This window comes from Mercenaria mercenaria, unplaced genomic scaffold (assembly GCF_021730395.1).
Source record: "Mercenaria mercenaria strain notata unplaced genomic scaffold, MADL_Memer_1 contig_4262, whole genome shotgun sequence".
Classification (NCBI taxonomy): Eukaryota; Metazoa; Mollusca; class Bivalvia; order Venerida; family Veneridae; genus Mercenaria; species Mercenaria mercenaria.
The window spans coordinates 39396-67183 of record NW_026462478.1 but is presented as its reverse complement, the minus strand read 5'-3'; the positions used below and the strand labels follow the sequence as shown (position 1 = coordinate 67183).

General features: G+C 34.9%; 1 protein-coding gene and 1 long non-coding RNA gene across 2 annotated transcripts; one reads left to right on the top strand and one right to left on the bottom strand.

Moving 5' to 3' along the window:
• Nucleotides 1-27788, top strand: LOC128553737 (GTPase IMAP family member 8-like). The gene is made up of 3 exons (XM_053534914.1): nucleotides 1-145; nucleotides 24046-24771; nucleotides 26116-27788. The coding sequence occupies exons 1-3, from the start codon at nucleotides 137-139 to the stop codon at nucleotides 27004-27006; spliced, it is 1626 nt and encodes a 541-aa protein (XP_053390889.1). The 5' UTR covers nucleotides 1-136; the 3' UTR covers nucleotides 27007-27788.
• On the bottom strand, nucleotides 4538-9023 carry LOC128553738 (uncharacterized). Its single transcript, XR_008369424.1, has 5 exons — nucleotides 8870-9023; nucleotides 8111-8180; nucleotides 7611-7711; nucleotides 7072-7139; nucleotides 4538-5950 (listed from the first exon to the last, which is right to left on the bottom strand). It is a non-coding gene; the product is annotated as an uncharacterized LOC128553738 (long non-coding RNA).

The window sequence follows — 27788 nt, the reverse complement described above, 5'->3', positions numbered from 1 at the left end:
GACTGTAACAGACCACCGTACACGTAGCATTCTTCTTATCTAACATGTTTAACTACAATATTTTATCAAATATTTACCTTCTAATCGATTATTGTAACGCAGGTCCTGTGCACATCAATATAGGATTTTTAGGAAAATGGCAGAGGTAAGTCTATATTTCCTAAATAATTTAAAATTTTAAAACATATTTCGATATTTGATCAGACATACAAAAAAGCAGTTCGCATTTATTTTAAGCTCTATTTTTCAATAATAATTGGGGTGAGCTGTTATGTTGGGTCCATCGTCCGTTTCGTAACCAACTTCCTCTCATGGACCAGTCGATGGATCTTGACAAAAACCGATCAGAAGCACACTTTCCAGGGGTGTAGCATGATCAATTTAAATGTTACCTAAGGCGAGAGTTTCTGTGAGAAGAATCCCCTCCTCCGCCAGGGTCAGGGGAGCTTCCCCCCCCCCCCCCCCCCCCCCCCGTAGAAATTTTAGGCTTCTGTTGACTTTTCTAACCGAAATATGTTTCTTCAGTTTTGAACAAACTACTCACAAACGGCTAGGAATGTAAAGAAAGGTCTATATAAAGTTGATGAACGTTACAAATCGGGGTCGGGGAGTCGGGTGGAGGCTGCCAGTTTGGAAAGACTTGGACTAGGCTGTCTATTTATTTAGAACGCAATTTGTTATTCATAAATCAAGCAACATGAGTTCTTTTTCCAAACTTATTTGTTGTATACAAAATTTGCATTCACTATACATTAAATATGGAAAGACAAAAGCGTTAATTTTCGTATTAACAACATTGCGGTAACAATATCAATGACGGCCCTTTCCGCGAGATTGCACGCGTAATCCTTCACCAAAAATATGAACAAAATGGCTCCGTTCCAAAAATTCTTTCCAATTTGGATGCCAAAACTTTCCAAAAGAACATTTAATTATAGCTTTTATTAATTTTTCTGACGTCAAAGAGACACGACTGTATAAATTTTCACTGGAGTTAAAAATATTTAAATAAAAACCAAGAACTGTATTTTTATCAGAAGGCAAATTATAGTTGAACGTTCGACTGTTCTGTTTTAAGATGACAATAAAGTTTCCTTTTAAAAAGGAAAGGCTTGGCTGGTTTTGGCATAGTCTACATAACTGGACAAGTGGGGGTAGGGGTCATTACATAAGATTCTATGCAAAACATGATTGCGATTTCTACTTCTGTTCCCATAGAACGCCAGTCTTAACTTTAGAGGCAAAGGTATTGAACAATTCTTGGCGTTTTGGGTTTTGAACTATTGGTGTCCAACCTCCATATAAAATTTTAAGACTATAGCGCAAAGCGTTCTAGTTATTGGGAGGAAACCAATTTCCTTTACTAGGCCCCGAACACAGAAATATAAACACTCGGTTTGCGACAGCTTCCCGGCTTTTCGTATCATACTAACACACACTTGGGTACCAAAAAAAACAAAACAAAAAAACAATACATAGGCTTGGAGCCGTAGCTCCAAGCCAAAAAGATCGATATTTTGACATTTATTCTGGTCTTCTGATACTCCTGGTAAGCAAATTAGCTATTTTTGTAGCAAGCTGTCGTAAAATGTAGATATAAAAATTAAATGCTATTTTTGTGCGTTTATAAGGGTATGAATCACTCTGGAAGGCTTCTTGCTAATCATCCAAGAATCGCTAGCGCGATTCATGAATTTACAAGTAGTACCAATGTGGTTTATACCCGTATAAACGCACAGAAAATAACATTACTTCTTAAATAAAGTACACATGTGTGCATAGTTGTTACAACGGAATATATGCAAAACACTTAGCAGTAAATATTCTAAACCGCCTAGGAACTGATCAGACTGCTGAGGCGAACTTTGACTTATGTACAATTTCAAAACAGACAAAATGACGAAGCTATTTCAACAGATTCTTATTTCATTCTTCGAGTACATTTACGATACATTCTCTTTTAAGTATTGCAGTTATAGGAAAATGTTGTATGCATTATATTGATTTCTAGACCAAGATAATTACGTTATTGTTTGCCATCTGTTGCATGTTGCATTAAAAAATATTGCAATTGTCCTTGCCATGAACATTGATTTTCAAAAAACATACAATTTCCGTGAAATGTATCTCTACATTCTTGGAAATCAAGTAAACAATAAGACAAAAGTCTTGTTGCAGATGTTTAGGCTGAAATATAAAATATAAATTCACGAGACTGTTATGAGCATTTATTACATATGTGTATCCTATGTTTAAAGAAATCGAGGTATTACCGTATTTCAAAGGTATTGAGGTGTAGGATGTATGATTATTTCGTGCGTTAAATAATTTTGATTGATGTATGGGTGGGTGTCAGGGCATAAGAAGAAGGTAACTGGTCTTTAAACTACCCCCTCCCACGACGGAGTGAAGTAGGTTTAAGTCGGTTCCTCGCAGCATAATGACCCGGAAAGTATATTCATAACTGTATGTTTTCCATGTAGAAATGAATTAAGGTGGAATGCGCCCCAAATTTTTTTTGCCGAATTTCGTCTTGAAATTTTAACTGCACAAAATTCAGGATATATGTGATTGAGTTCCGATTTTACTTTGTCGCCATATTGTTTGAGTGTTTTGTTATTGTGTCAGAAACATGGCCCCTGACGTCACTTTTTGTGCAACGCCCAGTTCCGGGTGCTCTCGGCATTTTTCCTTTCCTGCGCTCTGAATGTCATATTAATGAAAAATACAAAATAATTATCACTTTGTATTCAGAAAATACTACTCACTGGTACAAAATTCAGCGAAATAGGATTGAGGCTTAAGACGTCAGAGACGATATGTGACGTCAGAACGGAAAAACTCACATCAAGTTTTGCTATAAATTTTGCCTTAAAATACAGTTTATAAAAAATCGGCTCGATAAAAAAATGTATAACTTTGGTATGTTGTTTCACAGTATGTGTACGTCTGGCAGACACATAAATACTTAGGGGTCACCGACTTCTATTTTTCGCAATATAACATAACTTTACGCACACCCCAGACAATATGACGTTAAAAAGAATGTGTTTTCAACTTACACAACGCACGTTCTTGTTAACAACTAGATGTATTTATTATAAGAGATTTTCAAAATATATTCGATCTGAACTGCAAATGCCATGTACTGGTGTAAGGAAAACACCTTTGACAAAACGTGTATTTTATACTTTTGTCCATAAGTATTTACCTGGCACTCATTAATCTTCGCTAATATGTTCGGGCGTTTTCGTTAACCGTCTGACTTCCACGCACGTTACTACGTGTTCGAAATTACCTCAGACCATCTTTTAAATTTAATGTAATGTAGTGTTATCGTATTTGCTTTTATTCTTCCAATATCTTTTTTGCAACAATTTTCACGAATTTTAATTATTTTCTCTTGAAGTATATTTTTTTTCGGGAGTAATTTATCTACCTTTAAAGATTTTTATTCGTCACGTTCTACAAAATATTTTGAATACAAGTGTATTTCTTTCAATAAATGAACCATAAAATTTGATAAGTGTATCAATTTTCCTACCTGTACAATTTGGAGATGAAATTTGAAAAAAAAAGATGATAATAATGAGGTCTCGGACCCACAACCCCGAGGTTGATGGCTAATCGTTTTGTCCCCGCAGCTACTTGCACAAGCGATACATGATGTATTTTGTAAGTCATCAAGAAATATTTACGCTATGGTTATATCGCTATTTAGGTTCGGACACCGAAAATTAAATCAAATATTCATGACGGCCAGGACAATACTTACGAATAATATTTACTATCCATTGTTTATTTCTTACTGATGTTTTCAAAATGCAAATTCAAAGCTTGAAGAATAGTTGTCTTTTCTGTTATTTTTGTATTTATTTGAACTGTCAAAAACATGTTTCTGGCTTTCATATTAATCTTATATAGGCGTGAACAGAATATAATGAAAGCCGGGAACATGCTTTGACAGGTCAAATAAATAATCAGCACGAAAAAGGTATATATCGGATCCTATAACTGATACGAGATTACTACTTTTTACACTAACTGATTTATGGTGAATCGTGAAAAAAAATCTACCAGTTTAGACATCAATCTCCACATCTCATTCATGCGAGAAGAGTTCTGCACGAGAGAGACAGAGACAGAGTGCCAAAGACAGTGAGGTCACAGTTAGGCAGAATAGCTAGTCCAGATCTTCAGACGACGATAAAGTAGACATTATAACTAAAAAATTAAAACCGGAATTTTTAACATTTTGACTCCAAATGTATATTGCTAAGTGCATCAGATAATATATATACAATATTAAAATGCTGTGTGTTATTTTTTAAAAGAGATATTTACTCCAAAAAATTTAGTCCCCATAGCATTTTTGGAAATAGGATAGACAACTCCTGAATGACTATCTCATCAAATTTGCTGATATAAAAATAAACTTAGGTATTTTCCCGGGATACCCTCATTAAAGTCTGTTTCTTCATTTCATTCAGGCATGGAATGTAAACAAATACAGGAACAACTTAACAGTACAAGGACATCAAACAACCTATTTTATTTTCCTTCAGGACAGGTACACATGTTAGGTCATACTTGTAGTTAATAAACCAAAATGTAAAACAATTAATTAGCTCATCAAAGAAATGAAGACTAATAACTTCACAATATTTTATTACCTCCCTTCATTACATTTATCATCTACATACTACATATTTTTTTATGGAATTACCTCTCTTTATCTCAAGTAAGCTTTCTTATATTGCAATTTAATCAGTCAGTATTTTTACCTTAATTTTCAGACAAATAAATTTATATTTTTTTAATCCATGGTAAGATGAAAAGCATAAATTATATTAAAGAATACCATAAAAGCATTTATCACACATGAATGCAAGGTATACACAACAAATAATTTTGAGCCTTGTTGCCAATGACAATGTTGAAAAATATTAAAGCTCAGATGGCATAACAGTGAGATAAAATCTTTTTAAGTTAAGTTAATAATTCCCATATTAACTTATGACTACAAAAATTTAAAGTATGTTGTTATTCCCATTTCAGTCCAACATATCTAAAGAAGTAAATACTACAAAGACTGTATATCAAATTTTTGAAAATAAAATTCCACCAACATATTTTGTTCTTATTTCTTTTATCTTGATTATGTAGTGTACTTATCTGGAATTATGAGATATTTTGAAATGTATATTTCTTTATTCTCCTAGATGAAAAAAATAAATATATATAAACAAAACAACCATTTATACCAACCAAATTGTAAAATACTTAAGTTTCTTTGATGTTAGTAATTATATGTTGAGACATGAACACAACATAAAATATTAACATAAAATATAACTAAAAAATTGTGGAACATCATATCTAGATTAGATTAGACTGTATTATACAAATATTTATATGAAAATATGTGACAACTCTGGTTAAATAGAATATTAGTTAACTTATGGTAAAATGTTGAACTGCTTTAACATTAATCTACAAGTGATGAATGAGTTCATCTTACCATAACTTTGACATTTAATGTATTATTAAGAAAACTATAACATACAAGAAATGACACACAGACAGTATAAGTTGCTGAATGGCTGGGTCAGTCTCCACCACAAATACTATGAAACTTAAAAAGTCCAGTTAAATGTGTTTCTTTAAATTAGATTGATCACATTTTAACACTTCTATGAATGCAATTGTTAAATGCTTGCTTCTTACATGCATGCAATAATGGAAATAAAAAATGATTTAACAATATATGTATACAGTCTTGTCATGAACGCATTCTGTACAGATGATAATACATAGAAAAGTCAACATATTTATTATATGGGTCCATCTCAGTTTACAGCTGGTGCATGGCTGTCTTGCACTTGAATATACATCTTGCAGCACAGTTGGGGTAAATTCCGTTTCACATGACAACACACTTGTAGCACTTCTGGAAATACAAATGTAAAACTTTATTACATAAAGAGAATAAAACATGATAGTTTTTAAAACAATTATAACATCATTTTAGACATTTGCAGATATTCTAATCTTAAAAATATATTATCAAGCAGCAAGTCAGGTAACTCTACAAATTGACATTTTGTCTAATTTCAACTTGTCTAAGGAATTACCTGTTTTAAGCAGCAAGATTGTGTTGCTACTTGGCTTGCTGCTTTATTTAAATTTTACATATACTTAGATCCACTAAATGACAAGTTATTTAATAGGACTGTCTGAAAAGATTGCATATTTTATAACATTCAATGTACATATTCAATAAAATGGGGAAAAAAATAAACAGATAAATCTGATGATGTTCACCTATGATCTCACCTAAAAGCTCCAACAACAACCTACAACCTCTGATTAGTATATGATGTAATAATGATAAACTACCTAAAGTGTTTTTATATAGCATGCAAAAACAATGAACTTGAGAACTGCCAAAACGTCACCTTATGAGTAATATATGTTCACTTTTCCCCTTGTTGAAAGTGTTGTTTTTCTTAAAGCATTTGAAATCATAGATATTATAAGTACAATGCACTCTGTAGAGCAATACCCTGTGGGATATACAAATATTTTAGTTATTTTGAGGTTGTTTTTCTGGAGAAGTAAATTTGATAGTTATATTTCAGCTTAGGGAAATTCTCATGATGTTGTTATAGAGAGGTTTTTGCTTCAGAGTGAGCTACTCTGGAGAGGTTGTACTGTGAAAATTGCTTCAAACTTCATCTCCTTCAACTGAGCTAAATGAAGAAAAACAACAAAGGATTTTCCAAATTTAGAATTTCCTTGTTTACAATTTGACATTTAATGTTAGGCAACTATGCAGACATATTTTTATGTGACACAATGCCGCCTTTAACTATCTTATTCCAATGAACAAATTGTCAGTCTTGATAAAATCATGTGAGAAAAAGATCACAGTAAAAAAAATTAATCCTAATCATTTTATATATATTGCAAAATCAGCTTTACAGAACTCTTAAGTGACAAAAAATTAAATTCAAATATTGCCTTTGTGATGTGCAGCACTGGCCATGTCTTTTTATCACAGTAGTTTACCTTATTTATATCTGTTACTTTTGTCATAACTTTTATGTCCCTTCTGCACTAACCATTGTCTTCAAGTTCTGAAATATTGTAAAACATTAATTCACACACATTCTAGGAAATCAACATAAAATCAGTGTCAAAGCATTTGAATATAATAGTTTTAATTATCTTAATACAAAGATACAAATGTACTTCATGTTTTTGCTGACTGATACAATATACTGAAATTTGTATTTCAATATTTATTATCAAAGTACATGTTCATTCTATTTTTGAAATGTTGACATTACAAAGCTATCACACATTTATTACTAAACCATATCTATTATCATTTTTTTAATGGAAATATGTACTTAGTAAATTGAGGGATACACAAAGCTACAGGAAAGAAATGTTTATGCCAGGCTGACATAAAGTCCAGAAGGTTCACATCTTGTCAGGAATGTCAGTCTTATAGCTGTCTTGTACAGTTATTTCAGGAGCAAGAATGTAGCCATACAGCATATAAATGCTTTGAGACCTTTGTTTAACATACAAAAGCATAATACCTCCTGCATTTTTCATAATGGTAACATCTTCTTGGACTGCCACAGGGTAAGACAGGTCAAACAACTGTACATGTACATACTCAAACTTTTCCCTACCAAAACTGAAAATGAAAATTATACAACATTTTTTTTCCCTTTATTTTTGTACAAAAGATGACCTATGCATTTAATACAGACTTTTTACATTTATTAATCTAAATATATTACAATTAATAAAATATCTCATAACTCATTGTATGATTAAAATTATAATCATTAATAAACTATATCAAACATGAACCTGAAGTGTTCTAATTTATAAAGCTGCAATTAATATTGAAAAAAAATGCAACTATTGTATACAATGTATGTTAAAAAAAAGTATCATGAACCTGATTATAAAACAGTCTCAGTTCAAATGTAATAACACATGACTGTCAGAAAATCAATGTATGTTGTACTTTAATGATATCATCATGACATGAATGTCATCAATAAACTTCATATATAACAAACTATACCACTATGTCAGCCTCTTTCTTGTTATTTCTACAGCTTCCAAAGACAGACTGCAACTACATGTATCAGACACTGTAAGTAAAATATACAAATAATCATTACACAAGAGACTTTTTCATGTTAAATAAAGGGAGTTAATTAAATGCAATCTGAGAATTTTTGCTAAACATAAAGGGAAGTAATTATCAATAAAATGAATGAAGAAAAATGCATATATAAGGGAGGTAATTTAGAAAAAAACAACAACTTCAAATGTCAGTATAATGATAGTTGACATTGACAATGACCTATATCAAGTATGCACAACATAAGAAACAGCAAACACTTGAAAAATGCATTATATTTCCTTGCAATATCAAGAATATTTGACTGTATGTTAGGGTTCTCTATATGCTGTTATACTGAAAAAAACTTTAGTCTAAATATAGCTTAGATCTATTTATATCTTCAAAAAAGGAAGTCCCAAATTTCCACAGCTATTCACAGGCTGAAAATTTTAGGTACTAATATCAGCAAAGAGGTTGATATCTATACTTTTTAATAACTGTCGTCAAAGGTAGGGAAAAACTTACTGGAAAGGCATAAACTTCTGATCTAGTCATTTCAATACATTTTCAGCTCATTTGCATATAAGAAGAAATTTACAGAATTCCCCCTGTTTCTCTTCATTTTCAAAAAAATCTGTAAGATGGATATAAACCAAAACATTCTCCTATGTGTCAGCTATCAGATATATATTTCAACAAAAACTGTCAACTTACCTTGTTTTTAGAAGAAGACAAAATTCCATGGCAACTTTCGCTTCCCCGCAAAACTGTACCGGTGCACACATAAAAAAATCTCAACTGTGATTTTCAAAATAATACTGTCGGACCACAATTATTTCCCTTAAAAATAAAATGCTGTAGGTAAATGCCTAGATAAAGTATTGCAGCTGGTCCGACGCAGAGAATTTATTCTTGAGACAGTGCCTTTTTATTGCAATTAAGCACAGCTGCTGGTCCAATTCAAAGAATTTATTTCTTGACTGGAATCTTTTACTCAAGTGCAGTTTAATAAAGTAATAAATACTAGGAAAGATGTTATAAAACGCTCACCAGTTGCAGCTTTCAGATTTACGGAGTATGGAGATTTAGTAAAAGTCATTTCTGTTTCTCCGGATGCCCAGGATGTAGAAAATGTAGTTTCATGTTCATATTCTGAACACTTAAAATTAACAAATGAACAAAGTCCATAAGTGTTTTTTTCCGATAATATAAGGATGTCGATTACATGATTATACGCCCTGTATAGAATATCTCACCAAGATATTTCACATCTACAATTCTTCTTTTCGGAACGTCCGTAATCACCTGAATGTTTTAGTTTATTACATGTTTTAAAATATCTGACCTATTTCTTTAACACTTTCTTAGCAAATCCCTCTTATGTCTCTCAATACTTTAATGTCGATTCATTACATCAATTCATTTCCGATTTACCCTTAATACACTATTTAGATTATTTTGTTAAATAAAACACGATTAAGCGTGTCATTTTTAATGGGGTAGGGGTGAAATATCGTCAAATATTGAAAAATAAAAGTCGGTGACCCCTAAATATTTATGTGTCTACTACACGTACACATACTGTGAAACAACATACCAAAGTTATTCGTTTTTTTATCGAGCAGAGTGTTATACTATGTTAATGCGGATAAGCCTAAATGTTAATTATCTGGTCATTTTGCTCCTGTTGATTCTCTTTGATTATGGGATAGATAATTTATTTTTTTTTTGAGCGTAGCGAATTAGGAAATAATGCATGGGAATTCATAGTTGTTACAGACACAGTTGTTTATCCTTCTAAATTTTACTAGTGATGGGCAATTACCATTAAGAAGATTGTTCTTATGGTCAATAGCAGCTATAGTATATTTGCATCTGAAATCATATATGTGTTTAGAATTTTAAGTGTATTTAGATTTGAACAAGTATTTACAATAACAGGTGCAAGTGGAGCAAGAAAAAATAAAATTTGGAAATTGTGATAGAAATTTTAATAAAAGAGCAACAGCATTGTGCCGTCACAAAAATATAACAAAGTCAAGGACCAGGACAACAGCATACACATATGCTATGACATTGCCCCTACCTCCATACCCACTCCTGGTCAGGTTTTTTATTGCTTCTATTGAGTTTTTGGATTTTAAATGTTACTCAGCCGAGTAACCGAGTATGCCACGCTACGCGCATGCTTTCATTGACATCTCTCCAGCTTGAATGATTGTGCATGACTGCACTTAGCAGCCGCAATTTTATGAAGTCACAGACTTCTAATACGGAACTAATAAAGCAGTTTATGTATAGATGTGTGCATCATGAAAATACATAGACATATTAAAACATACAGACAACACTGACAAATAAAGGAACACAGTAGTGCACCCGCCTTGGAGCCCCACTGTGGATTTTAAATTCAGTCTTGTAAACGAGGCTCAAAACCTCTCTCTCTATCTCTATTTTCTAAAGGAACAAGACACTAACACATGAACACATAAATCCGCTCTTCGGCATTGTATGCATGGAATGTACATGGTTGAAGAAATCTACACAAAAATATATAGCTAACCTAAACAATGAAACACATTATGGTATCGCCTTGGTGCAGTCATTGATCTCTCTGTCTGAAACATTTGCCAGTAATTCCTTACCGTTGCCTGTTCATGCCAGGTCCCTGGAAACAAAGTAAGTCCTGCCACAGTACTTTTGAAAGCTTGTGAACACTCTAGAGGCCACATTTGTGACACAATCTTTATGAAATTTGTCTTGATAATTTCTAGGTCAGGTTTAAAACTGGGGCATGTTGGGTTAAAAATTAGGTCAGTAGGCCAGATCAAAGGAAAAGCTTGTGAACACTCCAGGGGCCACATTTGTGACCCAATCCTTATGAAACTTAATCAGAATGTTTGTCTTGATAATCTATAGGTTATGTTCAAAACTGGGTCATGTTGGGTCAAAAACTAGGTCAGTAGGTCAGATCAAAAGAAATGTTTGTGAACACGCCACATTTGTGACCCAATCTTTATGAAACTTTGTCAGAAGTTTGTCTTGATGATCTCTAGGTCAAGTTCGAAACTGGGTCATGTGGGGTCAAATACTAGGTCAGTAGGCCAGATCAAAGGAAAAGTTTGTGAACACTCTAGAGGTCATATTTGTGACCCAATCTTTATGAAACTTGGTCAAAATGTTAGTCTTGATGATCTCAAGGCCAAAGTCGAAACTGGGTCATGTAGGATCAAAAACTAGGTCAGTAGGCCAGATCAACTCTGGTGAGCGATATATAGGGCCATCATGGCCCTCTTGTTTTGCATATTAAGGTAATTAAAACAAAGAATTCCAAAAGTGAAGACATGTGTTCATGCAGTTGCAGTAGTACTTAATGTTCCTTTACATTTTAATGTAATGTCTTCAATGCCATGGTCAACATATTAAATGTTTCTTTCAAGTTTTTTTTCTTTCTCTCGAGTAGCGTGTATCAATTTTTCATTCAGATCCTGTACAAACATGTAAACAATGAATAAAATATGTTAAAATATTAATAAACTTCGCCAAGTTGTTCTATTCCGAAGAGTATTGCCACGTCAATGTATTGTATTTAAATATAAAACACTTCTGATGTTATATTGATAAGCAGCACAGCTGAAAAGTATAAATTAAACAGACGATATGTTTATTACCTTATACTTTCGAAATAAGCCTCTTTTACAGCGATTGGTTGCTATATATGTAACAATTTTGAACTATAACCGACAAGATCTAATAGTAATAGTTATCAAGTGAAAAATAAATGATACACTTTATGAATTCACGTGTCCTTGAGTATAATCATTTGTCTACTCCGTACAGTTTATACTTAGTATTATTAGATCAATGTAGTTATTAAATATGATTTTGAGGACAAAAATGCAACAGGAAAAGCCACATTTAAAGAACGCAGCCGTCCATACAGCAAGGTATGTGCACAGACTTTGATTGAATGTATGCGGACTTTTCTAAAATAAGAGCTGGTACAAACAAAAAAGTCATTTGCTGGAATTTTTGCTACAATGGAAAGTCAGACCTTGGTTCCTAACTACCATGAAATATTTCAAAAGGGTTCGGTACTATAACAGAAAATTGTGCTATTTTATTTCTTACAAGTTCTAGAATAGTGTTTGAAGCAGAGTCATCGAAATATCCGATGACAGAGTTAAAATTCTGAAACTATCTTGTAGAGGATTAGATTGCTATATAGCTATGATACTTGTTTCTAATGTTGGTGATTATACATAAAATTGGACAGGAGTTGCACTAATTTATCAATATAATTAATGAGCGGTTTTAAAGAATATGAACACAATTAATACTGGTTCATTTACAACTGCTGCCAGACCTATCCGAGCGTATGAAGTTTAAAAGAGGATTTCTAGCCTAGTACCAAATGTCAAATACTTTTCATTTAACTATATACTTCGTCAGATCTAAGACTATTTTGACTTGAAATTTGCCCATTTCAACGCTTTTAGATAGTTGTTTGTCAGATACCAAAACAGAAATTAAAATTCCTCCTGAAACTGACGAACACCAGATTTTTTATATTTTGTTGTTGTTGTTGTTCTTGTTGCATTTTGCAGCTTGTATCAAGCTTGTAGTATTATGAGAAGCATAATATATATATATATATATATATATATATAGAGAGAGAGAGAGAGAGAGAGAGAGAGAGAGAGAGAGAGGATATTTGTTTGTTTTGAGTGAATATGGAATATATCTCACCGCGAAGTGAGAAATTTTCAAATATTTTCACTTCGAGGTAAGATATATACCATATTCACGAAAAACAAACACATTTTCTTTTTATTTTATGCTCAGTTATGTTGAGATGTGCATTTTGCAACAATTTTTAATCTCACGCAGGAACTTGACATACACGTGTAAACAGACATGACGTCAGACGTGTTGTGACGTTAGAAAGACGCACACAACATAAAGTTCCATATTATTTTATTTTTTGCTGCATAACGTTATGAAATTCTTATTAAGTAAAATAATTTGAATCGAGAAATATACTGTAAAGAACAAAGTGCGACTACAATTTTCATCCTGTTTTAAGCAAATAATTTAAAATTCATACACAATGTATGAGGGGGCGGAGCTATATCTCTCAGTGTGAAAATATAAATTTCATACTTTCACAGTGTGAGTGATGAGATATAAAATATTTAACTGATAGAATACAGTATTTCATTAGTTAGTGTAGTATAGGTAGTTTGTATAACACAACTATTTTGAGGTTTCTTCAATTTATTGGACAGTACCAGTATAGTACGTGTAGAGAAAAACCTACAACATAAAACAGTAAAATCATGAACATAGAAAATACGAATTACAATACAACAATAGCAGAATGTGAAAAATACAGATTTCACAAAATAGATCTCTCGCGGTAAATAAGTTATCACTGCATTTAAAAATAACAAATACTAAAGAAAATATCTTACCAGAATCGACTAGCAAAGGTACACTTATGACATAGTAAATTGTCCAAAGGTAAGGACATTAAATTACTACAGTATAACAATAGTTCTAGAGTAACTTGCGTTCATTTGGGACAATGATTCTCAAGAATGAAGAATAGAGGGCCGTGCAATTGTTAGTTCGCGCCAAAAGTTGTTATTTGTGCATGAAGATAACTGACCAATGAAAACGTCTTCTATCTACAAAACAAGTTCAAATGCACGACTGAACATGATAATACAAACACGGAGTACGATACAATATGATACAACGAAACACAGAGTACAAACATGATACAACGAATACGGAGTACTGTCATCGATATACGACCTGACTATAATAATTACTGTGAATCCATTTATCGTTTAAATAAAGTGAAACTTGACTTTACTACAAACTCCTCACTTTGTTGGAATGTCTCCGACATTCTGGAAACTAAGAATACAATAAGGAATATCAAAGTACATTTAGTCTGAAATCAAATTAAGTAAATTTAAAATATTAGACTGCAGTGTGAAATAAATCTACCAGTATCTCTTGAAGTATGTAGTATTGTGAGGGGGAGTTACCTCTCTTGAATTTGGTAAATCAGCATCTAAATTTTGATAAAATCACAGTATAATTAGTAAATTAATGTTGGGTGATGAAATAATCTCATCTTCTCATTTCTACAAGATAGAAATAAAGGCATAAAATTATAACAACAATATATAAGATATCATTCCATACCATGACAAGATATATTATTTTAACGCTAGAGAAAGCATTAAATCTAAATTATCAAATACTGCTGAAACTTCTGCAAATAATTTCAGCATTAGAATTTATTTCGCAATGATAGGCAAGATAACAAATCCTTTGCAATGATTCTATCTAAACCAAAAGAAAGTGTCGTAATCATGCAATAAACAACTTGAAAATTTTATATATAATGTACATGTTATGCTGAAAAATGAAAACTGTAATTCCTTGGTTACAGTTCAATTCCATACAATCAATAAAAATAACTGTAACATAGAACCGTTACAAAATACTAAAAAAATAACACGCTTGCTTCTAGGTTACAAGACACCAAATTTGTAGGTTATAAAAAACCTAATCTGTGCACACCGTACCATGTAAATAATCAGACAAAATACTCTGTTTTGTCCACTGACCTGCTGATAAACCCATTCTCCGTAGCGATCTGGTTTACGCTGGTTGCGTCTCGGTCTTGGAGAAAATATTTGTGGGGTTTCGACTGGTGTTACGACTGGAACTGGTGTTCGCAATGACTGGTTGGGTACACCGAAGCTGGAGAATCTGGAAACAAAATGTGCCACAGAGGGGGTCTGAAATAAAGGTGAAGTCTGTGAACACTAGTCGGTGGACTAGGTTTGATGACCAATAGGTAGATTTCTACGCATAGGAATGACGTAAATGTCTGTGCTGGAACTGGAACTAGAATCTCCATTGTACTCGACATCTTGTGGAGTAGTAGACCTAGATCTGACCTTGCGGACTGGTTTAGGTATAGTTGAATCCTGGATGTCGGGAACAGAAATGAAAGGGAGTAACAGGTTCCTGTGCAAAGTTCTAATAGGTCCCTTGCGGGTCTCTAACTGAACTTTATAGACTGGCTGATTTTCATATGGGATGTCAACTATAATATAGGGGTCCTTCTCCCATTTGTCAGCCAATTTGTTCCTGCCTTGGAGATGAAGGCGCCTGACCAAAACAATGTCACCTACTGTCAACTTGTTCTCACAAACCTTTTGGTCGTATGCAGATTTATTCTGTTCGGCCCTTTTCTTGGGCGGCATTACCAGCAACACGATAGGCGTAACTAAGGCGCTCTTGTAGCTTGTTGACATATGTAACATGTCCAGGTGCATTGTCATCTCTGGGAGTTTTTGCCTAGAAACGCATCAACCGAAAGACGGGGATGCCACCCAACATTAAAAAATTTTGGGGAGAAACCTGTTGAACTGGATTTGGTGGCATTATATGCATGAACAAGGCTTGGAACAATACTCTGCCCATTTTGCTTTCTTGTCGTCCGCCAATGTCCCCAACATCCGTAGAAGTGTTCGATTAAATCTTTCTGCGGAAGGATTGCCCATGGGATGGTAAGGGGTTGTACGGGTCTTGTGACATTAGCCAACTTGCAGAGCTCTTTGATAACTTTGCTCTCAAAGTTGCGACCTTGGTCTGAGTGGAGCTGTTCTGGGAAGGAGTAGTGAACAATGAACTGGTCATAAAGTGTTTTAGCCGTAGTGGTAGCCTTCTGATTTCTGCAAGGAATAGCTTTGGCATAACGGGTGAAATGATCAGTTATAACCAAAACATCCTCGTAACCACCTTTGGATTTCTCAAGCTTAAGAAAATCCATGCAGACTAATTGAATAGGTCTGGAAGTTTGGATGGGCTAAACTCGGCAGCTGGGACTTGAGGGCTTTTCCTGCAAATACAAGGTTTACACAAAGAGACCCTAGAGTTAATATCTCGTTCAATTCCCGGCCAATAAAATCTCTTGACGAGCAAGCCATAATGACTTCTCTCTGCCCGGATGACCAATATCATCGTGGATCCTTGGAAGCAATACTTCTATGTGTCTCGGGAACGACCAACTGATGAACCTCTTCTCCATCCAGAGATGCGGTTCTGTAAAGAACACCTTTTCTGAAATAAAGTTTGTTAAAGTCACGAAGTAGGGACTTTACCTCTGTAGGAAGGTCCTTCTCCCCCCTGGTCGGGGAAACCGTATCTCAGGAAGGAGATAACCTTTGCTATGTTAGGGTCATTGGCTTGCTCTTTTGTCCAATTGATAGGGTTGACTATATCCGTTGGTGGCATCATCTCTTCATTGGCCAATTGAGGAGTGGAGTCACCAGACAAATATTCAACGGGTGAGACAGAAGCAGTGACGCCAAGACATATAGCTTTGACAGCTTCAGAAAAATACTCTGGTTTGCGGCTAAGGCCATCACAATCAGTATTAAGCTTTCCAGACTTGTAGACTATACTGAAATCATAAGCTGATAAAGCAGCAACCCACCTATGACTGGTAGCATCAAGCTTTGCAGTTGATAAAACATAGGTCAAGGGGTTGTTGTCAGTAAAAACAGTGAAAGAGTTGGCGTAAAGGTAATCATGAAATTTTTCAGATATTGCCCATTTCAGCGCAAGGAACTCTAGTTTGTGTGCTGGATAATTCCGTTCACTAGGCCGGAGTCCTCGGCTAGCATAAGCTATCACTCTCTGGCTGCCATCTTCTTGCTCTTGTAGTAGAACGGCCCCTAATCCAGACCCACTAGCATCAGAATGGACAATAAAGGGCTTAGAAAAGTCTGCAAAGGCAAGAACAGGAGGAGATGTGAGTTTCTCCTTAAGAAGATCAAAGGCAGCTTGTTGTTTTTCACCCCAGTTCCAGTCTACGGGTGACTTAGCTTTCTTCTTAGACTTAGACTTCTTGGATTTTGTTTGTGCCATGGCCTTCTAGAAGATGGTTAAGGGGCTGGGCTATTTTGGAATAGTCTTTGATAAAACGACGATAAAATCCAGCGGTTCCAAGAAAGCAACGCAATTGGGAAATATTGGTAGGGACTGGCCAATTTGATATAGCGGAAGTCTTCTCGGGTCGGTAGAAATACCGTCTTTGGAATTACATGACCAAGAAAACGACAGAAGATTTAAAGAGTTCACACTTAGAACCTTTAAGTTTCAAACCATTTTCTTCTAGACGTTGAAACACTGACTCGAGACGACATATGTGTTCTTCGAATGTCACTGAAAAGATCAAAATATCATCAAGAAACACTAGACATTCCCGCAATAGCAAATCACCAATACAGTTTTCCATTAGTCGTTGGAATGTTGCACCACTATTGACTAAACCAAAAGGCATTCGGTTTGCCTCATAAAATCCAAGATTTCCTACAGAAAAGGCAGTTTTTGACTTGGACTCTTCTTCCATCTCGACCTGCCAGTAACCTGAGCGCAGGTCTAGTTTGGAAAAGAATTTGGAACCTATGAGGAGATCCACTGTGTCATCGAATCTTGGCAGCATATAAGCATCCCGTCGAGTTTTAGAATTAAGTAATCTGAAATCAAGGCAAAAACGAAGAGACATATCTTTCTTACGAACCAACACGACATTGGAGGAATAGGGGCTGTCACTTTTTCTGATAGCGCCGCTATCAAGCATTTCTCGTAGATGTTGGCGTACTTCTTCGTACATCCCTGGAGGAATCTTTCGGTAGGGTTGTTTGAAAGGGGTGTCATCATCAAGAACAATTTTATGCTTCACTTGATTGCTAAAACCCAAGGTCTTGGGGCCAGTAGAAAAGATGTGTTTCCAGTTTCCTAGAACCTGGTGCACACGAAGTAACTGTTCAGGTGACAGGTTCTCTGTGTCAATCTTCAAACCAAGATCCTCAACAAAATTAGTAGTAGAGGGAGGTGTCAAGTCAGAGGCAAGATTATCCACTATCTTAACTTCATTTATAAAACAAAGATTAGACTTCGGCTTAATGAAGACAGATTTAGCCGACATGTTACACAATCGAACTGGTATCTTGGCATAATTACCGTGTTGAGGCACTTGAACAACATGGGGTCTTACTAAGTAATAGCTATCACAAGAGATATTCTCAGTAACCACTTTCTGAACTGAGTGACTGAGACCTCTGGCGATGCCATTCATAGATATGGACTCATAAGGTCTGATCTCGACTGTATGCTCATTTGTAGACTTAACCATGACCGGCTGGCAAACTAGAGAATCAAAAGCCATTTGCCATGCGTCTTTGGGAAAGTGATTGCGACTGCGGCAGCAGCCGACTTAAAAACGTCTAATCACATTGTACCTAAAATAACTGGACAAGACCTTTACTATCAGTGTCTGGAACAACTAGAACAGACTGATAAGTTAAAATCTAAAAATGGTACTGCTATTGAAGCTTCAATATAGCCCAATTGTTTAAAATGATTACCGTTGGCTACTGAACATTCAGATCAACACCGAAGTCAGCTAGATCAAGTAATGGTGGTTTGTTGGGCAATGACTGATAAAAAGAATTTGCGACAGTTGTAACCATAGAACCACTGTCTACTAGACCGGTAGCTGTAACATTATTTACAACAACATTAGTAACATTGGAGTCACCAATTAATCTGTCTGTGATACTATTGGAATCTGTAGCAACTGAAAAAGTTGATTTAGCATCAATATGATCATAGTGGCCTTGAAATTACCCACCTCTGTGCGGCCGCTGGCAGAGGCGGTTAGGCTTTTGGGTCATAGGCTGGGGTGTAACCTTTGTTCCCTCGTCCTTGTGATGAACGTCCCTGACCATGTCTGGGGTGCTGCTGTGTAGGTTGCTGAAAAGGCAATTGAGGGGGTGGGTGTGGAAAGTGCTGAGGTATCTGGGAAACAGGTGTGGGGGTCTGCTGAGTGGGTCTCTGGTTGTTGAATGGAGTCAGTGCATCCAACTTTTGGGTGATTGCAGAAAACTTCTTGTCGATACTAGACTGCAGACTACTTAGTCTTATGATTGACACGTTGCTCTAGATCAGCCATTTTATGCTTACATCATCATCATAGGTCTGTTGATTCTGATGTGGCTTGGGTTTTGGTGATTCATCCTTAACTCTTCTCAAACCCGTCTTATGTGTCTCAATAAACATCATAATCAGAAACAGAATCTATGAAATGTCGGGTATTGCTCTGTTAAGACTCGGAGAGCAAGCCGGACCACAACCTTTCGCACATCAATTCATTTTTGGATGTTCTAGGGAGGTGTCCACCTTCGAAGCATTTTCTAGAATGTATTCAAGGCGACTTCCAAAAGAAGTAACAGATTCCTCGGTTTCTGGGTTGCATTGAAGAACTCTTTCATGGTAATCCCTTTCCGAGAAGGTTCAGAGAAGTTTACATCAAGTTTAGTAAAGATCTGATTTATAGAAGCAGAATCACCTAAAGAAAACTACAAGGCGTCGTGCTGTTCCTCTCAAAGAGTTACGCAGGCCTGTAAAATCTGCATATTTGAAAGGGTAGTGTCTTCCGCAAACAACGTATCTCATGTCTCCACTCATAATACCCAACTTCATTTTTTGGTACTGGTTCATCTCCTGAGAATGAAGGAATCTTTGGAATTTTTCCAAGAGGAACTGAAGAGGGAGAGGAAACACTAGGATACATAAAACGCATAGGTGAGGAAGGCAGACCTGTGGGTGGGAACATGAGAGGATTCTTAAGTTTAGTATCTGTAGTAGGTATATCAGTATGTGGGATACCTTTGGGTGTAATGTTGTACTTAGCAGAGAGGGCTTTCAACATTTCTTCCTCTGAAGGCATTACAACTTCCTTTTCACTGCCGCCTACGGCACCCAGTACAGGTTCAGGTTCAGTCTCAGACATATTTGAAAGATATTTGTACCAAGATGAAAATAGCAAAGTATTTTCAAGTTTTTCTTCGGTAAGAACTGAAAAGACCACACACACAAAAAAAAAACTATCAATGTACCAGGTAATTCTCAAATTACCAAAAAATAAAAAATATCAAATTGCTATAAATATATACAAAGTTTTTTTTTTTTTTTGTTTTTTTTTTTTAGACTGGCTTAAATTCAAGTTGTAAATAAGTATGTGTAAATTGTATATCAACCGGGTTTATACTGAAACCTGAATTCAAATCTTCTAAGTTTGAAGTATCAGTTTAACTATTTAAATCAAATATTTCTAAGTTCAAAATCAAGCTGATGAAATGAACTAAATGCTGTAAAATTAATTCAGCTAAGTGCAGCGACTACTGAAAAAAAATCAAGTGCTGAATATTAAAATTCAACTTCTACTCAAAAATACTGTACTGTCAATTTCTAAATATCACAACAAAACTTCAAGGTCAACTCAGTATAGAAATATTCAATATACTGCTGTCACTAAATCCCAATAACAAAAGGATGTATGGAGTAAATGTAGGTCAAATGATCTATAGTATTTGTAAACAAACTAGCCTGTGTGTAAAAATTCAATATTCTAATATGCTGTCAAATGTCAGTGAACTGTGATGTAAACACAACACATGTATTGTGTATTGAACAGTTAAATCCTATACTGATCAACACTACACAAATAAATGAACACAGGATCACTACTAGTAAATACACTAAAGTCACTTAAAACACAAGTACCTGTAATATGATTTGCAAGTTCAAATACTAATAATACTATGACCGTATTTCTAGACAAATCAAGCTGCAAATAAATAGATCTAGAATTCTGACTATAAATTACTAGGATCTCTGTTGTTCTGGTAATAATCAGCATTTGTACATAAAATGCTGAAAATGAAATATATATTGTTAGTTTACATGTATATATATTTATTCAAAATGAAACTTGAACTGCCAAACTGAAAGTGAAAGTAGAAATTTGCAGTAATTTCAGGACCCTGTAAATAAATATTGTGTAATTAATTTAAATTCAAATGGGAAAATATATTGAGTATGCTGAAAACAAAATATCTAATCTGAAAACTATGAATCTGTGCTAATTTCTCTGTAGAAACACAAATATGGTCATGTACCAGTAAAATCAAACAAATAAACATGAATAAATACACATAAATGAGGGTACACACAGAATGCAAAACAGATAATGTAAATGTGTGTTTACGAATATTTCACACCCCAACCTTTCAGGACTCACCACAGGGAAAATTGTGCAGTGTAAATTATACCCAAGGCAAAAAAACAGTGCAGTTAGTTGGGAAAGTAAAGAATCAGGTCAAACTCAGTGAATGCAAAGACTTGAACACCCTAAATTTTTCTAACCTTGATATTTTACTTAACTAAGCTAACTAGACTAATGATCCACACTATGTGTTTCTTATAGGTAGACAGTATACCAGTGCGAATCCAACTTTCTAAGTAAACACTACAATATCTGTCAACGCTTGCAAAATTTCAATGAAAATCAATAATAAGAGTACCTTTTGCAGCAATCAAAACACATTCAAAGAATATATGTTACACTAAAATACAAACTGTATCACACGGAACCGTAATTCAACCTCAATAAAATTCTTGGGATTATATCTACTCAAACTTGACAAAAATTACGATGTCGCGAAAATGTATGAAAATATTATATAGCAATCTAAATGTACGTTGCAATTTAGAATTTATACTGCGACCGTCGAAAACAAAGCCAAACCAAATGAAAACTACCAAGAAAGAATTTCTTACTGCTCAAAAATTTAACCGAAGTTAAAAAATGCACAAAAGCTCTATCGTTTGGTTATCTCTACGAAAATCGTCCTAGCTTTTAACTCTGCGCTACATTAGATTTACACAGAAAATAGTGCGCAGCGTTACTTATCAAAAATCCAAAAATTACCACATATATCAAGAAAATGTACTTACGGTTTCCCAAAATCCAATTTAATCCACAAAGACACTATAATTAAAAACACATTTTAAAATAACACTAATATCACAGTCATATTCCTCCGCCTCGTTGCTCCGTGTTCCGTAAGATTAAAAGTCACAGTCACGTGATGTAAATACAGCTGATAATAGCTGTCAAAATTGACAGTCTACTCGCGAGAGTGTACACTTTAAAAAAAAGGGGGATGGGGGTGGGGAAAGAGGTGGTATACCATAGATAAGGTTGCCGGCGTTGTCTTGAACTCCTCTTCCTCTCGTGCGGGCGTCGGGGTTTTAGAACAACCTCCTTACCATGGAATACGTGGTGTACATTCAGCTCTGATCGCCGTTCTGGTTTTCTTACTGTCCGCCTCGTCGGGGAGCCATTTTGTAGTATAGGTAGTTTGTATAACACAACTATTTTGAGGTTTCTTCAATTTATTGGACAGTACCAGTATAGTACGTGTAGAGAAAAACCTACAACATAAAACAGTAAAATCATGAACATAGAAAATACGAATTACAATACAACAATAGCAGAATGTGAAAAATACAGATTTCACAAAATAGATCTCTCGCGGTAAATAAGTTATCATTGCATTTAAAAAGAACAAATACTAAAAAAAATATCTTACCAGAATCGACTAGCAAAGGTACACTTATGACATAGTAAATTGTCCAAAGGTAAGGACATTAAATTACTACAGTATAACAATAGTTCTAGAGTAACTTGCGTTCACTCGGACAATGATTCTCAAGAATGAAGAATAGAGGGCCGTGCAATTGTTAGTTCGCGCCAAAAGTTGTTATTTGTGCATGAAGATAACTGACCAATGAAAACGTCTTCTATCTACAAAACAAGTTCAAATGCACGACTGAACATGATAATACAAACACGGAGTACGATACAATATGATACAACGAAACACAGAGTACAAACATGATACAACAGAATACGGAGTACTGATCATCGATATACGACCTGACTATAAATAAATTACTGTGAATCCATTTATCAGTTTAAATAAAGTGAAACTTGACTTTACTACATTAGCATAAAATAAATATATAAGTTTCCTATAGACCTTTTCATCTTTGATTAGTTTTCAATTATTGTTTAATGATACAAGACTCATCATCGTCTGTAGCCTATTGCAAAAAGAAAAACTTAAAGAAGTTTAGAATTTAATATAAGTGTTATGCGGAAAGAAATTTGTACTTGTATAGAAATCAGTATGACCCTAATATATAGCTTCTTGACATAATTTTGTGCGCCTATGTGTCTTAATGCATAACTCATTTAGCAGCATATAATGAATCCGCAGTCAGTTGTGGTTATCTAAAAATTTTGACACATAATGTTAGAACAAATTCAAACATGTCGTTAGAAAACAACTTAAGTGTAAATCTCGAGGCGACTATCTTTACCTTTTCAAATATTTATATTGATATGACACATGCTAATCCTGATGGAAGACTATTTCAAGAGCCTTCTTTTGAACCTGATAGTAATGGCAATGACATGTTAAACCAAAGTAAAAGGACAAAGGTTCACTTCAATCTTAAATGACCTACACAGTTTGAAACATTTTAAACTGATAATATGGTTTGCTACTAAACGTTTCATCTTCAATTCCTACTTTCTTAGTTTTGAATTATAATGTTTATTTTGTTGATGACATGTCGCAGAATGTTAAGAAAATTAGCATTGTTACTATACTGAGAACATATTAGAATAGTTAAATAGAGAGTACAATCAATGACAATCAAAATATTTTGACTATAGGTCCATCTTATTTCTCAGCATTTATGGTTCCATTATTTAAAATGTCACATTTGCCGTTTGGTAAACAACAGTTCTTTTTGGAAAGAATTATTCCATTTAGATACTTTCAATTTAGCTCCTTTCAGGTTTGTTATTTAAGAACATCCAAAAAGGTCATTTGGAGAGAATATGTATATATTTCATACAGTTTCTTTTATTATTTCAGATGAACCGGGGTGAAACAAAACCTGAAAGAAGACTAATATTGGTTGGAAATAATGGAAGTGGTAAAAGTACCACAGGTAACGCATTGTTAGGAAGGTACGTGTTTTTTAACGGAAGACTGAAGCGTTGTAAAATGATGACTGGAATGAATAAAACGCGCAACCTCTCCTTACGCATAGTAGATACCCCAGGACTCTTTGATATAGACATTCCATTTGCTGAAAGAGCACTTGAAATTCAAAGATCCGTCGACATCTGCTCCGGTCCACATGCATTTCTGATCGTAATTAGCGCCGAAAAAGACATGACTGTACGTGGTAAATTCACAGACACTATCGACATGATGCGCCTTATGTTTGGAGAGAATGTATTCGAGAGCGCAATCATTGTTTTTACACATGGAAAAAGCTTCGTCTGTGACAAAGATTTTCGCCGATTTTGGACAGAGCAGACGGAATTGGCACAACTAGTATCTCAGTGTGAGCATCGTGTCGTAAGAGTGGAAAATGTCGAGGAATGCGTGGACCAAGACGATGAAATCATGAAGATGGTCAATGGAATGTCAATGAACGGCATGGCCGTGTCCAACTTCCCGCGGATAGAAATACACAGAAGCGTTTTGCAAGATCACTTAGAAAACTACAATGGTGACAGCAGTATTCAAGCGCAAGTTATTAAAGTGAAACGGGAAATTGATGCAAAAATTGAGAACGTGAATGCCCTGAAAGTAAGTATCTTTGAAGAGTTAAATCTTTCTGAAATATACTGGTTAATAGTTGTTAGTTACTAGTAATATCTGACTTAAAAAAAACAAGCATAAAAATACCAATTTGTATCTTGGTCTCAACGAAAACCTCTTTAGAATTTTAGTAAATATCATTTCTACCTTTATTTCGTATATGTTCAAAGCTGTTACAGTAATCAATATTCTGTTCATCGGTATACGTATTTCTAACCTTTACGACTATTGGCTTATTCCCTGAGGGAAATGTTATAATCGAGCTCGTTTACCACTTCTTTCATTCTCCTATATGAATGGTTCGTCTTTAAAAGCCCAAGCACTATGCACTTTAATAACACTGTTTAGTGATTAGCAGGAGCTATTGTAGTGATTTGACAAAGGTTGACTTTAGTCTCCGATAAAAGCTACAGTTCCTACTGTAGTGGACCAATAACAATAATCGGCAATTTTCGTTCGATTGCGTATTCCCTGTATGCAATTCTTACAATGTCCATTTGTTATGAACAGTTTTTTTTTTATAGTTTTTGGAGACGGAGCGTATTATAAGATAGCGCGTGCGTATGTCCGTCAAAGGCCAATGCCAAAGCACGGTCACATCTGCTTCGTTTGTAGTTTTGTGTGTGTGTGGGAGGGGGGGGGAGGGTAGTTAACGTCGATTATATATCTCAGGAGCGAACATTTGTAACTGTTCAATGTCTTTCCTTCAAACTTGGCATATAGGTAGGTGGCGATGGATCAATGTGCAGTGTGTAAAAATTCACACTCTGTCCCCATAGCTGCGACATGAACCGCCCCTTACCCCGCAGAATCACGTTTAGTTTATTGTGCTATAGTATCCTGTCGCCGCCGCAGAACGAAACATCTTACCTACCCCGACCGCTACCCGATGCCATTTTGCCTTCTCTCCCACCCCCACAAAAAACACACACACACACATTTTTTGTAACTGTTTACTCATTCCTCCTCTGATCAAATATAGCCCACTTTATGACCGAACAGCTTACGAAAATACATAATCACATAGAAGTTGCCAACAGTCCTTACTGGTCTAAGTCGGTGCTAGATGGCTTGAGAGGTGTTGCACATTTCATTACCTCTCCTGATCTGACTATTTTAAAACGGGTCTACTTGTATTCCGTTTGATTATGTTCTAAGTACTCAAATGATCTCTTGTTCTTACCCATTTGAAACCGGGTACAAAATTACCAGAATCATTTAATGGAATTAGATCATGCTAAGTCGAATAATGTTGCATATGCAGTAGTTGCACCCAAAAATTGTAATTTCTAAATGATACTCTTATTTGTCAAATTTTCCTTTTACAAACAGAGAAGTGAGACAAAAATTATTTTGATTGGCAAGTCTGGAAATGGAAAGAGTTCAACAGGTAATACCTTGCTAGGGTATGAGGCGTTTTATGCTAAAAGAAGTCTGAATGCTGTGACAGAAATATGCGACTTGAAAACAGGAAGTTTCATGACACATAAACTCAACGTTGTAGACACACCAGGACTTTTTGACACTGGGAAGCGTTTAGCTGAAAGAGCACTAGAAGTTCAGAGAGCAGTGAAAATATGTCCTGGTCCTCATGCTTTTTTGCTGGTCTTTAGTGGAGCAAATCGAATGACCGAAGAAGAAAAATTTACTATTGATCTCATGCGTGTGATGTTTGGCGAGAGGGTATTTAACAATACTATAATCGTTTGTACTCGCGGAAGCGAGTTTACATCTGACGCAGAGTTTAAAACCTATTGGGAAGAACATGAGGAGTTTAAGAATCTTGTAGTAAAATGTAACAGTCGCATTTTAAGGGTAGAGAACGAAAATGGAAGGCGAGATGAAGCATGGTGGGATATTCTCAATGCGATTCAATGCCTTCCTGTGTACACATACCAATACTTAGAAATTCATAAAAATACACTGGAAGAACATTTGAAATACTACAGTGATGACAAGCGAGATATTCACAAAGAGGTAGCAGACGTGGTTGGAAGACTTGGATCAATATTATGCAAAGAGACCTGGACAGCGCGACTTGTTGCTGGTGGCGCTTTGCTAGGAACAGTGGCTTGTACAGGCGGGGCATCTGTTGCGGCTGGGATGGCAGGGATAGAACTTGGTACTGTCGGAACAGTGGCTTCTGGTATGGTGTTTAATACAATTGCACAATTTAGCTGGAGAAGAATTAAACGATGGTGGGTGTTGAAAAAACCTGAATGAAAACTGTTGTTCATTTCAAATTAAAGATAACTTACCGCTGCGAAAGATTTTCTTTTTGCAAATGAATGATGCCTGTCAGTATTTGTCGTGATTTCGCGATCATCTTTTGTTACAGGAAAATCAACAGCATTCGGTAATGGTTGTGGATTGTATCGGCCTCTTCATATATATCATTCATACCATCGTTATCGGGTTTGTGTTTTCATAGAACTTTGTGCATTCGCCTTGTCGCATTCGTTGGATTTATTTTGTTAATATATCTCTAACATAATATATTATGTGGTGTATTCAAGTCCATCCAAATTGTTCCCCTTAATGTTTGATATTTTTATCTTATCTATCAACTTTAAATTGTTTTATTTACTTCCCTGTAATTTTAATAGTCATAAATATAAGAAAAGTGCATTTCTGAAACTCATGACCCTTGCATTAAGCAATGGCATAATGTTTTTGTTTGTATGTTTGTTTGTTGTTGTTGTTTTTTTTTTGTTCTTATTGTTTTGTTGCATTATTTTAGCATTTGTAAATGAATATTTTATTACCATGGACCATAGAAACGATAGCTATTTCATGTACCTACTCCCGTTTGACTGCACTTTTGTTAAACTACGGTTTTGAAGGGTAAGAATGGGTTGACTATGCAGCATATATAAAAGCAGCGAATTATGTTATTAGTTAACAATATAGTAATAGTACTTTAGTTAATATCAAAATATAATAGAATAATCATCATGTTGAGGGTATCATCCACATAAAGCATGAAGTAAAAGAAGTTTACTGTC